Source organism: Pelobates fuscus, chromosome 7, assembly GCF_036172605.1.
Source record: "Pelobates fuscus isolate aPelFus1 chromosome 7, aPelFus1.pri, whole genome shotgun sequence".
In the NCBI taxonomy this organism is placed as follows: Eukaryota; Metazoa; Chordata; class Amphibia; order Anura; family Pelobatidae; genus Pelobates; species Pelobates fuscus.
Window position 1 is genome coordinate 30527580 of NC_086323.1, and position 13998 is coordinate 30541577.

At 40.4% G+C, this 13998-nt stretch overlaps 1 protein-coding gene across 2 annotated transcripts in view; it reads left to right on the forward strand.

Annotated features, from left to right (window-relative positions):
- Positions 1 to 3590, forward strand: part of CACHD1 (cache domain containing 1) — a 111653-nt gene extending 108063 nt beyond the window's left edge. For both annotated transcript variants that reach the window (XM_063427875.1, XM_063427876.1), the window contains exon 27: positions 613 to 3590. In XM_063427875.1, coding sequence (XP_063283945.1) covers positions 613 to 854 — 242 coding nt within the window. In that variant the 3' untranslated portion in view covers positions 855 to 3590. The remainder of the gene's footprint in view (positions 1 to 612) is intronic.
- Positions 3591 to 13998: the final 10408 nt, after the last annotated feature.

The window sequence follows — 13998 nt, forward strand, 5'->3', positions numbered from 1 at the left end:
CTGCATCCAATCTGGTGTTTCTTCTCCACTACGTTTAGCTGATTTGGGACCAGATCTTAAGTTAGTGCTCACAGGGAGCAAGTTGCTAAGAAACATTAGCTAAGTGTATTTCAGGAATCAAATGTAGTTCATTTGGGATTTGGCAAGTTGCGGATGCATTTGAATCCAAGGTGAATAAGCACATTAGTAGAATTTGGAATTGGTTAGATTAATAAACAAAAGGCAAGTAATACTGGAGTTAAAAGGAAAAAAACAAAAACGCTACGTAGCAATAGCTAAACAGTATTGGAGTTTAAAAAAAAAAAAAAAAACGAATTTCCAGGGAATTCTGAGCAGAATATTCAAGATGTGCAGAACATGTTATTTAGATTGATAGAATAGGGTTTGTTTTTGTTTTTTACTTCCTGCTATGTGCTGCACACCTGCAAATGATGCCCCTTTATTTATTGGGATGATTACAATGTGATCCCTTTTCATTTGCTGTCATTTTGTTTGCATACCTTACTTGTATGACTGGCCTCATCTAGATTATGCTTCTGCTAGTGTCACACGAATAACTAAACTGAATAGGGATTGAGCACCACAATGATGTATGTTCCATTTCTCTTGTAGGTTACAGTACCATGAGTCCTCAAGAAGACAGTGAGAACCCACCGTGTAATAACGACCCGCTGTCTGCTGGGGTCGATGTGGGGAACCACGAAGAAGATCTAGAACCAGACACCCCTCCTCAAACAGCTGCTCTTTTAAGCCACAAATTCCATCATCACTACAGAATCCATCATCCAGCCTTGCACCACAGCCACCACTTACAGGCCGTGGTCACTGTACATTCCGTGGATGCCGAGTGCTGACGAGCCTTGATATTTGGCAACTTTTTTTGCCTGGAAAAGACGATACCGCAGGCCCTCGAGTTCACTGCAAGCAGTGGTGGAATAGCTTTATACTTGTACATGTGAAGCTGACTTCAGTATGGGAGTAGATCAGCGCACATGGTATGCTGTTCCTCCAACTTTCAAATGGATGGGAGGTCAAACTCGAACAGCGCGGCATGGCTGAGAGTTGGAAATGTGTAAGGCAGATGAAGAAACGTGTCTATTATTATTATTTTTTATGGACATTACTCTACATGAGTAGAATTGTTAATAGTTTTTGTAAAACAATGCATCTCAGTTTTTATTCAAAGGATTATTTTTCTACTATTTATTGAATTTCAAAAACTTATAGACTAAGGAAATGTACAGTCCTGAATACCATGTAAAACGTGATTATCTGTTAAATCTGAGGTGGAGAAGAATGAATGTCAGGATTTAAACCACCAAACTGCCCTTTGCTCCAAACATTCTATCCTGTTTACACGGAACTTTGAAAACACAGGCGGTCGTGCTTCTATTAGCCCTACAGCTGCTGACGTGATTTACACAAGAAATGTGTTGCCAAACAATCTTAGATTTTATTTTCTTTATAGACAAAAAAAATCAAAGTATTTTTTGTACTTCTTAACGTTCTTGAAAGGATTTTGCTGGTAAATGCAGAAGATTTTGTTTTATAGTGTTTTAATGTGTCTTCTCTCTTCTCTGGAAGAAGCGGTGTTTTGGAAGAACTGAATTCTCATTCGATCTGATCAGATAAAAAAAAAAATAAGGAGCCAAGATAGCTGCTGGCTGCATGTTTGATGTAGACGCTTCAAAGTGGCAAACTTACAAACACATAAAAACTGTGAAATTAAATCACTATGAAAGTGTTCTCCTTGTAAAACAGTGGTACCCATTTATCGAATGGGTTGAATGCACAGTATTGATATAGTACTCTATATTATGAACTCTACTGCAATTATCCCCAGATTTATTAGGTGATAGAAGGTGGAATTAGAAGAGGACAAACATTACATTAAAATGAATTGGCGACAAAGTGAAATGGTGCAAAGTGTGTATTGGTTTATTCAAGTGGGAATTCCAGAGTATTGGCAACAACATTCCATATTTAGGTTGAAATCCCAGTGCAGGAAGAATTTACCACTTTTTCTGCAGATTTCCTTAAATGAGGATATTACAGCTGGTTGGTTGTTGAAAATAAAATATTTTTAGTGTAATTCTTGTCCTCCTTTAATCACACTACGCAAACCCTCCCCTTCCTAAGCATTTTATTGAACTTATATAATAGGGGCAATCCATAACTTAACCGTTAATTGTATTTAAAACGTTTAATCACTCTGTTAATTTATCCTGGCAGTTTTTTTATTTTTCGCTTTGTAACCACTGTTTAGCTTGGCTGGGTTTTCACTACAACCACTTTTAACGCTAGGTTTGTATTTTTAACCTTTTTATTGCTGGGCAGAGTAGCACAGTTAAGGTTGCTAAATGCACCATGTTCTCCTGAGTACATATTATTCTGTTTGGCACAAGAGGAAAATTGCAACTATGTATCCGGTAGAAATCCGCTATCTAATCACGGAGGAACTAAAAAGGAAACCGTGACTTGTTAAAATGATTTCCCTATTGAAACAGATCAATGTATCTGTTGCCTATCCGCATGATTAAGTTATGCCCAGAAAGACATGTCATATTAGATAGCCTTATCAGTGCTGTGAGGCTGTGCACTCTGGCTGCTTATTAGTTAAAGAGAGTTGTTACTCTGATATACTTTGAAAGAAAACTTTACACTTTAATCTTATGTTTTCTTATCCTGTATATTCAGCAATTTGCATCATGTGCCCTGGCTGTGCCTTGACTAAGCCCGATTGTGATGTCACCTGCTAAATCTTTAATAGTAATGTTAGAAATTTTTTTATTTTTTAAAATTGAGCATCACTTGAAAAAAAGGTTAATCTAAGTTATGGGTGATTTTCACTGTATAATTCAGTTATGTAATTTCCAGTAAAGTGACGGTACCCCTTTAACGCTTCAATGTGCTCATCCATCTGCTCCTTAAAAGGATAACACCTTATTAGATCACATGTGGCGCTATTTTATTTATAAATAGTTGTGGGTGGTAATCAGATATGTGGCTACAAAGCATCAGGGCTTCTCGATACAATTGATTTATTCTTTTTCGTTTTTTTTTCTTAATCGAAAACAAATCTGACCTGTCTATGTTTTGCCTTAATATTTAACAAGTGCCAAAAGAAAAGCATAAATTCCCCCTCATCACTGGAAAGGTTAAATCTCATTACTTTGTATAAAGAATATTGTGCGTTCCATTCACAAGCAGATCATTACGATCTACCGACGATATTGTATATGTGTTACTGATATTTCTGTTTTATGACTGCAAATTTCATAGTATATTTTCAAGATGATGCTGGATATTGTATAGTAGTTTATTGCAGGGTAACGGAGTTGCTATGAGACAGTGAGGTCGTTCATTGTGTGATATCTGCAGTTTTCTTTATACTGTGTATAAAAAACAATCATACGTAAGCGGGGTGGGGCCTGGAATTCTGTATATAAGGACAGTCATGTGAATCATTTCTGAATTATTGTAACTTCCTCTGACAGTTTTAACAATGTTCCCACTCTGATACATTTTTTTTTTTTATTAATTATTATTGGTATACAAACATCCATAGCATTTCTACAGTGTAAAGTTAAATAAAATGACTGTTTTTTCACGTTTTGTTTAATTCTGTCCATGTTGAGAGTTCTTATTTTAGGTGTATCTGACAATTGCTCAATTTTTGGTCAGTTATTATGGGCTGTAACATTGGCTTCAGAGATTGGGATCAACATGGCTACTATTCAAAGTGTTGTAATTACCAATTAGCAGTTGTTACAAAATGACAGAGAGCTGAATGTAACATCTCTCTCCTGCTTCTCATGTGTGTGTGTGTGTGTGTGTGTGTGTGTGTGTGTGTGTGTATCTGACACAAAGATACACACACTGGCACATAGTGGCACTGACACACACACAGACATACTGACCGGTACCTGTACACTTACCTTTTTTCTTAAGGAGAGTGACTTCCTTCAGTGATGCAGGCTGCTTGCTGAGGATGGTGTGCCAGGTCAGCAGCTGCTCTCTCCCTCCCTCCAGCCAGCGCGCTCTATCTGTCACGATGTTGATACACTATGTCAAAAGGGTTCCACAGAAAAAAAGAACTCCTGGGAACCCCGCTCTAAGTCAATCTTAAGTCAACTTTCACAACACGGCTTGAGAAGAGTATAAGAGCAGAGCAGCAGAGCAAGATTCAAGTCTTGGGGTTTAACCCGCTACGGGTAAGCTGGCACTGTAGCAACTTTATTAAAATGAAGTTGTTTTGGTGTCCAGATGTTTCCCTTAACTTACATTTTGAAGAGATTTCCTATTTGAGTCTTACATTTTATTTTAATTTTTTTCCTCCCTTTAGAAGCATCTTGAATGAAGCTTTACATATTGTGTTGACAGAGAAAAAAATAACACAAATGTTTAAAGAATAACAGAATAAAAATAAAAAAATCTCCATACCCCTTCCAGAATTTAGCATTCTTTTCCTACAATAAATTACAAATGCACAGGAAAAGTTTGAAGAATGAGAAATAAAGTGGTGAAGTGTGATAGAAATGCAATGTCCTGTTTTTGTAACTGCTGAATACCTGATAAGCAGTTCATTTACGGGAACACCAAGAAGAGACAAGAAACCGGACAATACACATTGACCGGGGCTAACAGTAGTACCAGTTTTGTCCTTAAATTTGACATTCAGTTTGAATTCCCAACAATTCTCTCTTTTGGTGACTAACCCTGTGAATTGTGGTGAATTTGGAAGGGAACTGCTAAACCTGGCCAAAATAGTCAAATCTGAAGAATTCTTCAATTCAATGCATTTTCAACGTCCGCTACCTTGGCCTAGGTATTGAGACATCTTTAACAGTTCACATCAGTTTTTTTTTTTAGTTTTTTTTTTAATAAAAATATCCTTTTAGTATACTAGCCTAATCATATACCGCAGATATTTTGATATTAAAACGAATGAAAAACATTCTAGGGCAACTTAAACTAACCTTAACCCTATGAATGCCTGATTACTGCCCAGCCCCCTTGATGAACTGAACACTCCTATGTGTGTCAAGCAAACAGTCTGTGTCATGTTTACCTGTGTATAAGCAGGACTGTGTAGAACCTCTTCCTGGAATATATACAGAATCCAGCTGGTTTGTCTTTCCTTTAACTCGTGTGGGGCAGGTTGAAGTATATTTATCTGTAATTGTGTTTTGTAACTGACAACAGTCCCACATTTGCAGGACCAGTCCCTAGCTTCCAATACATCCTTCCATCCTTTCTTGTTTAGCCCTGTAACGGCCATTAAAATTTCAAGCGTAAAGCCGGTGCATATTTTGCACGACCCCCGAAAGGTACAGATCCTGTGTGGGTCCAGTGGCTGGAGTGTGGGGTGAAGGTAAATTTTACTTACCTTAAGCTGTCCCTTGCAGCTGCCGCCATCTTAGTTTTGCAGTCTCTTCATTTCCTGTCATTTCAGTTTCCAGGAGTGTTGTTAGTCCAGTACTCTCGTTCATGCGTGAGGGTACAGCACTAAGGTCTATGGTGGATCCTGTGGGATCGTGAATCTCCATAGACCGAGGCCTGAATCCCACAACCATCGCGTGTGACGGCTGCTGCGATTATTGGTCAAAAGTTTTAACAACCTCTGTTATCCTCAGGATTTACCATAAGACAAAATTAGTCCCTATTTGCCTTGTGGTATCTGTCACTGAAACCCCAATGCAGTCTTGATCAGTATTCAATAAAGAATATATCTTTATGATAAAGTGAGAGGTAACAGATCAGCTTTAATTATATTGTGGTCCTATAGCTTGGCTTTTAATGGTTTAAACAAGAGATTATCTTCAAATGGTTAATAACTGAATGACGCTGCTAGCATTTCTTGTGGCTCCTGTCTATGTGCAGCCAGTGTCACCTTTTTGTTAAATCCCTTGGATTAGACAGCAATAGAGATTGTGGCAAACGAGGGTGGGATATTTACATTTCAGCAAATTCTAGCAATATTTACAGAGCCCGGCCTCACGTGATCTGCTGAGCAGAACACATGAACAATATCCCCAAAATCTGACACTTGCTACAGGATACAAAAAAAAAACTGTACGGCACGATAGCCAGATGGATTTCTCTCCTATTTTTTTTTAATGCATTGTAGTTAATACTGTAAAAAAATAATAATAATAAAAAAAAGCTAGACAAAAACAACCAATGACATAAATAAAAAAACTCACATTTAAAGTTGCTGCCCTTACTTTCTGGTTAAGGGCAAAATTAAATTGACCAATCAGAAGCCTCTTATTTTGGTCTTTGGACGTCCCTGCTGTAGTGGTTATGGTGCCAGCAGTGTCCTGGCCCATTTCAGGTTAAGTAGTTAGGCAATTTGACAATAATGGAACCCTCTCAGCCCTTCTCTGCTCTACCAGGCTTAAAGAGACTCTCCAGTGCCAGGAAAACAATCCGTTTTCCTGGCACTGCAGGTCCCCTCTCCCTCCCACCCCACATCCCAAGTTGCTGAAGAGGTTAAAACCCCTTCAGTGACTTACCTGTATCCAGCACCGATGTCCTTCGGCGCTGGTCCAGGGTCTGCCCCCGCCGACGTCATCCGGCGGGGGAGACCTAATGCGCATGCGTGGCAATGCCGTGCACGCACCTTAGACCTCCCCATAGGAAAGCATTGAAAAATGCTTTCCTATGGGGATTTCAGCGACGCTGGAGGTCCTCACATAGCGAATGTGTGCTATAAACCCGGAAGTGCCCTCTAGTGTCTGTCTAGTAGACAGCCATGAGAGGAGGAGTTAACCCTGTAAGGTAAATATTGCAGTTTATGAAAACTGCAATATTTACAGTTGTAGGGTTAAGGGTAGTGGGAGTTGGCACCCAGACCCCTCCAATGGGCAGAAGTGGTCTGGCTGCCTGGAGTGTCCCTTTAATTCAATGCAGAGAATTTCCATCTAGAGAGGAGATGGCGGCAGCAGCAGGCGTCCAGCTGACTCCAGGTAAATTGTCAAATCATTCTTACTTGGAATAAGAGGGCGCCAGAGCGTTCCTGGCAGCATAAACACCACAGCGTGCTATGGTGGTTATGGTGTTTAGAGTGTCCCTTTATTTATGCATAACTATGAATACAAACATGTATTCCTAACACTATAGTGCTGGTGTGGCTGTTTAGGTGACCTGCCCGCTCCATCTGCGCTGACTGAGTTACTGCCACTAGATGTGTCCATAGGCAGTAACGTTAAACACATGTTTTCATTAAAAAAACCTGCAGGGGCAGGCTGTAGACACCAGAACAACTTCATCAAACTGTAGTGGTTCTGGTGACTATATGTCCATTAAACATGCAAAAATACTGCGTATTATTAAGCCCATAATACATAAAAGGTGTTATGATATCCCCAAGGACATATTACGCTTTGGAATTTGAATTCCTGATAATTCCCACTTTAACAAATAACGGAGTTAAAAAGCTCACTTACAGCATATTGCTGGAGCACTGGGGTGTCCCTTTAAAGTCACTGTATTAACGTTTCCAATTACCTCCTCGTGATACCTTCCTAAAGGCCATTTAACATAACAATAACATATTTTTTTTTTATTTTAAAAGTGGAGGACAAAACAAAACTGAATTAGAGTCCCGGAGCCCAGTGAGCACCCAGGTAAGAGTGCAAATTGTTGCTGAAAGGTTTGCCCCCCATTACCAGGGAACCGGCCCACGGTATTCCTGGCACCATAACCACAAGCGTTGTAGTGGTTATCATTCTGGGCATTAACCCTTTAATGATCAGAATAAACAGCCCTTTGATTGTCAGAGAACCGAAATTAGCACAACGAAGACAGAAGGATGATGACGACTGATATGGGCTATAAATCTAAACCGAATAATATAGCCTCCAAATGTTTAGATCAGGGGTCTTCAAACTACGGCCCCACCCCAAATGTTGTTGAACTAAAACTCCCATAATTCTCTGGCTGTCTATGTAATTCAAAGAATCATGGGAGTTGTAGTTCAGCAACATCTGGGAGGGGGGGGCGGAGTTTGAGGACCCCTGGTTTAGATGAAGGCATCCTGCAGCTCTTTGAACAGATTAAAGCACAGTACACCTGTCGCAGATGGGAAAGAATAAGCAGGAATTTAAAGGGATTTTTTTTTAAATCGGTCTTAATAGCTCATTGAAAATATAGCTAACTTAGAGAATATTTCCAGTTTCTCTATATTGTCCTAAAATGTAAAATTCACTATGACGTGAATTGATTTTTATTTATTGGTTTTGTACGAGTACTGAATAGAGAACTTTAGCAACATTTTTGTTAAAGTAACAAGGAACAAGTAAAGTTGAAACTTGGGAAAAGGAAAAGGAAGAGGAAGGTGCGAGGAAAGTGTGGAGGTTGAGGGGGTGATGAATTGCATGTCAAGGGTACAAGAGCAGCAATAAGGAGAGCATTAAAACACACACTTCAAATTGTGAGATACTGGAGGTTCTCCTGCAGGGGAATCAATCATTCTGACAGGTTTGCGTTTATTTCCTTAAAGGGGAAGCGTCACTTCTCTAGAATTTACAAAGCTTCAAATTGCCTATAACTTGCGTTAACATTGTCATGAGATGCACCGCTCTCGTTTAAAATCCTATTAAAGATTTAGCAAATGGGCTTTACAGGCAAGTTAAATCATGGCAAAGTCTGGGCAAACACTGCAAATGAAAAGCAGAATAGGAACATTGTCTGTTTACTTAATAAGATTTGTTTTTTCCCCCACATGTATCTCCTGCTTCATTTATTTAACTTTAATAAGACAAAATAGGCTCTTGTAGGCTCTAGTGGCTATTAACAGAGCAGGAAATAAGAAATGATAAATGAATAAACACATTGTGCAATAAAGAAAGTATAGACATGTAATTACTCTTTACAGGAGGTATGTAGGAAGGCTGTGTAAGTCTCAGCCAGGGCAGCTGTGGCTGGGGCTGCATAACATTTAACTGATCAGTGAAACTGCAGTGGCATGATCTATACACCCAAACTGCTTCATTAAGCTAAAGTTGTTTTGGTGCTTAGAGTTTCCCTTTAAAGGGGGGGGACCTATTATGCACCAAACAACTTATGCCCATTAGATTGAGCATAAGAGTTTAGCAAATGTATAAATCAGCAGAAAAACTATTTAAAAACAGGGTTTTATCCCAGCTGTCGAGGCAAAGTACAACAAGAGAGATCGGAAAAGACCTTCCACAGGATGTCCCTCTGCTCACCACCAATAGCAACCATAGTGCATGCGCTGTGGTTACTATGAAACCTTCATAGCCCACGCTTCTAGCGTTAGCTAGGGAGTATAGGAACAGCGTGACATCACTCCATTCCGATGCCGGTATGCTGATGACGAAGCCAGTGTGCCGACGTCACGGAGGATATTTGCCCTTCTTGGGGTTGCATCCCAAGCATGGCAAATCAAAGAAGATTTGTGGTGGAGCAGAAGACGACCAGGAAGTGGGTGTTCTGGCGCTGGAATGGAGGCGCCCACTCCCACCCACCCACCCCTATATATATATATATCTCCCACCCTCTTCCAACCCTTTTACTCTTTTCCTGTCTGCTATTCCACTCATGGAATAAAGAAGCATTTGTTTGGACCAATCTCCAAGGGAGAGGGAGTCGGAAAAGAGTGGGTATTATTTAAGGGGAAAAAAAACGAACAACAACAAAGAATTCTCACAATACAGGGAGGCGGGGAAGAAGGGGATGTCAAGACGTTCCCAGTGCTGCCTGCAAGGGTAGAAGCCTATTATGTCTGTCAACAGTGCGCAGTGCATGCTGAAGTTAGACATCATCTTTGCACAGATTGAACAGCTTTCTGGTTACTTAAGTCACATGTGCCAGGGGTAAAAGTAAATTCACTGCCACTCTAAACAGACAGGGCATTTTCCTTATGCAAGAGCTCTTCAGCATGGCACTGCACACGGGCTGCCCTGGCGGGGCATAGAAATGACATGCCCACTTTGGAGGGTGTGTGTTTTATTGATGATGACACAACAAGCCCCCTAACACGTGTTAGCGTAGAATAGAAATTTCCACTTTAGCCATATCACTAGAAACTGGAAGAACTAATGACCCATGGCACAATAGCCTCTAGAGTTGGCTGTAGGGGTTATGGCGTCTAGATTGCTGCCTCTCTATATCAATATATCTAACAGGATGCACATACATCTCTCCTGTCTAGCTGTGTTTCAAAGGAATGGAAATTAAACGGACTGTGCTATTAACACCACGTGCGTTAAATCAATGTGCAGTGTCATGTGCTTCACTCCCATTCTATGGGAAAAACACACAAGCTGCTCAAAATGTATTTATTCTTCCATGACCTGCACAAGAAGATGTGTGTGTTAAACAGCTTCCTGGAATCTTGCACCATGTATACAGACAGACTTTGAGTTTATTTACAAAAAAAAAAGAATTGCAGTGGAATGAAGACTAAATTGAAATTGATGCATCAGAGTTGGAGCCAAGATAAAACCAGTCGTCAGGGCATCTAAAGCCTCCAGTGCTTTATTGATGTTATTTACCCTTCCTAGTCATGTGAGTTACTGGTGCTACTATAGAAGAGAATGGCCTTAAAGGAACACTATAGTCACCTAAATGACTTTAGCTAAATAAAGCAGTTTTAGTGTATAGATCATTCCCCTGCAATTTCACTGCTCAATTCACTGTCATTTAGGAGTTAAATCACTTTATTTCTGTTTATGCAGCCCTAGCCACACCTCCCCTGGCTATGATTGACAGAGCCTGCATGAAAAAAACAAACTGGTTTCACTTTCAAACAGATGTAATTTACCTTAAATAATTGTATCTAAATCTCTAAATTGAACTTTAATCACATACAGGAGGCTCTTGCAGGGTCTAGCAAGCTATTAACATAGCAGGGGATAAGAAAATCTTAATTAAAACAGAACTTGCAATAAAGAAAGCCTAAATAGGGCTCTCTTTACAGGAAGTGTTTATGGAAGGCTGTGCAAGTCACATGCAGGGAGGTGTGACTAGGGTTCATAAACAAAGGGATTTAACTCCTAAATGGCAGAGGATTGAGCAGTGAGGCTGCAGGGGCATATACACCAAAACTGCTTCATTAAGCTAAAGTTGTTCAGGTGACAATAGTGTTCCTTTAATAGATCTTCTATGGTAGTTGGAAAACTCTGTGGACCTTCTAATGGCTTAAAGAACCTTAGGTAAAGGCCACTCAAAAATGAATGTCTACTTAGCAGAATCCATTGGGAATCCTGATCCAGATATCATGTATTCCAAGATTGGATCTGGTCTTTATCAAAAAGGATTTCTCAAGCTTACAGAATAAACTATTGTTTAACCGTGTTTTTTTAGTACTTTCCAGACTTGTATATCAGGAGAATGAATGAGAATATAATCTAAATATTGGTTATAATAAAGTCATTTAGATTTTCCATCAAATACAAAAAGAGAAGTCCTGCGCTTAAGCAGCAAGGACTACAACACACATCAGCCCCAATATATAGTAAAAACCAAAGAAAAGAAAATGTTACTTACGCTTTCTCCTTAATCCCTATGTATATTTAGACAAATGGAGGTCATTTAGTTGCTCCAATGGCCATTGGAGGGATGCCCGCCTGCCAACGTCAAGGCAGACCCCCCTAAGCGGGTCCTAACACTGACCCTTCAGCCTGCTTCCTTGAGCTTCTGGCAAATATATCTCTAATGAGACAGAAAGGGGTATTTTTTATATACACCCCTTTACTTATTAACCCTTAATAGGGAACACATGGGATGGGTAGCAGCATTGTAACCAGGCTGTGAGATACAAAGTAAATACAAATACAAAAAGAGAAGTCCTGCGCTTAAGCAGCAAGGACTACAACACACATCAGCCCCATCAGTACGTTATTTATAAAGCTGACTCGATACCTCCAAAAATGCTCCAGAACGGCTGAATGCTCCTGGAGAAAGTCTCACTGTGCGTCTGACTTTCTCCACTATAAATGTATGCTGCGCTCATACAGCTTGGCTTGGTTCTGCAAAAGTAAATTACTTCAATACCCTCATAACCACCAACCCAGATGACTATTTCACACTTTTAAGTCTCTTCTTCGCTTTGTTGCATCTTCTCATACCAACTTAACCACCACAAAATCTACAACTTACTTCACTGACAAGATCTCTACAATCAGGGAAGAGATCTCTCATCTATCTCCTTCCCTTTACAATATTTCCCCCAACCTCACTCCCTCTGTTATTCTATGTTCATTCACACCCTCTACAGCGGAAGAGGTTTCTGATCTGCTCCAGTCCTCCCACCCCAGCACCTGCTCCCTTGATTCTATTCCCTCACATCTCATCCATACTCTGTCTCCTTCTCTTGCTTTGCCTCTCACTAAAATTCTCAATCTCTTCTTCTCCTCTGGCATATTTTCATTACCCTTAAAACATTCAACTGTAACCCCGATTCTTAAAAAAAGCCCAACCTTGACCCTAACTCCCCGTCCAACTACCGCCCTATCTCGCAACTTCCTTTTGCGTCCTTGAAAGACTTGTGTATGTGAGATTGACAGACTTCCTCGAGTCCAATTCTCTGCTCGACCCACTGCAATCTGGTTTCTGTGGAAACGGCTAGACCAAAGTATCAAACGATCCACTCGCTGCAAAATCTCATGGTCACTACCCTATCCTCATTCTTATTGACCTTTCCTATGCTTTTGATACTGTTGATCATAAACAGCTTCTTCTCATCCTCTGTAATCTCGGTCTACAAGATATAACTCTCTCCTGGTGCTCCTCATACCTCACCCAGCACTCTTTGAGTGTCTCTTTCTCTGCCCCTTCCTCCCAACCTCTCTCTGTTGGTGTCCCCCAAGGTTAGGTCCCTGGTGCCCTACTGTTCTTGATCCTGCCGCTTCCATCCTAAAAACATTGCGCGCATTCACCCCTACTTAACGCCAGATGCGGCTAAGGTGCTGGTCCATGCCACTGTCCTCTCTCGCCTTGACTACTGCAATATACTTCTCACTGGTCTTACATGTTTCCAACTTGCCCCACTGCAGTCTATAATAATTGCGGCGGCGAGGCTAATCTTCCTGTCCGCCCGCACCTCCCCCCTCTGTCAGTCTCTGCATTGGCTTCCTGTAAGATATAGGGCTCAATATAAAATTCTGGTTCTTGCTTTCAAATCTCTACATAATGCTGCTCCCACCTATCTATCCTCCCTAATACACAAATATGTCCTGTCTAGGCCCCTACGCTCTGCCGAAGACCTGCGTCTATTTTCTGTTCGTACTACCACCTCTGATGCTCACCTTCAAGACTTCTCTAGGGCTGCACCACTCCTGTGGAACTCCCTTCCCTTTTCCGTATGACGCTCACCTAGTCTCAACTCCTTCAAAAAAATCATTAAAAACTCACTTTTTCACAAAAGCATATCAATGAAACTGTTAATGGCTCCAAAACCTCACACTTAGCCTTTATTGAATACTATTCTACCAATCTACTTCCCTAATACTTCCCTTACCTTTTGTGTCACGTTACCCCACTCCCTCTAGCATGTAAGCTCATTGAGTAGGGTCCTCAACCCCTCTGTTTCTGTGCGTCAAACTTGTCTGGTTACAATTACATGCTTGTTAGTCCACCCATTGTAAAGCTCTATGGAATTTGTTGGCGCAATATAATAATAATAATAATAATAATAATAATAAAGTCCTGGAAGGGGGCTGGGTAACTATAGTCTGAAAAGCCTCACAGTGTACTCGTAATGCCCACTTCTAGCACAGAAAGCCTTCTTCCACTCATGTCCCTCTTTGATCCTAACCAAATTATAAGCAACCCTTAAATATATTTCGGAAAAGATTTTTGAACATTCCAGTGTATCAAACAGTTCTTTAATCAAAGGGATTGGATATAGATTACGGATAGTTATTTAAGTCAATTCCTTATAATCGATGCAAGGCCTTAGATCACCCTCCTTTTTTGAAACAAAAAAAGAACCCAGCACCCACAGGAGATGAGGAACGTCTAATAAAG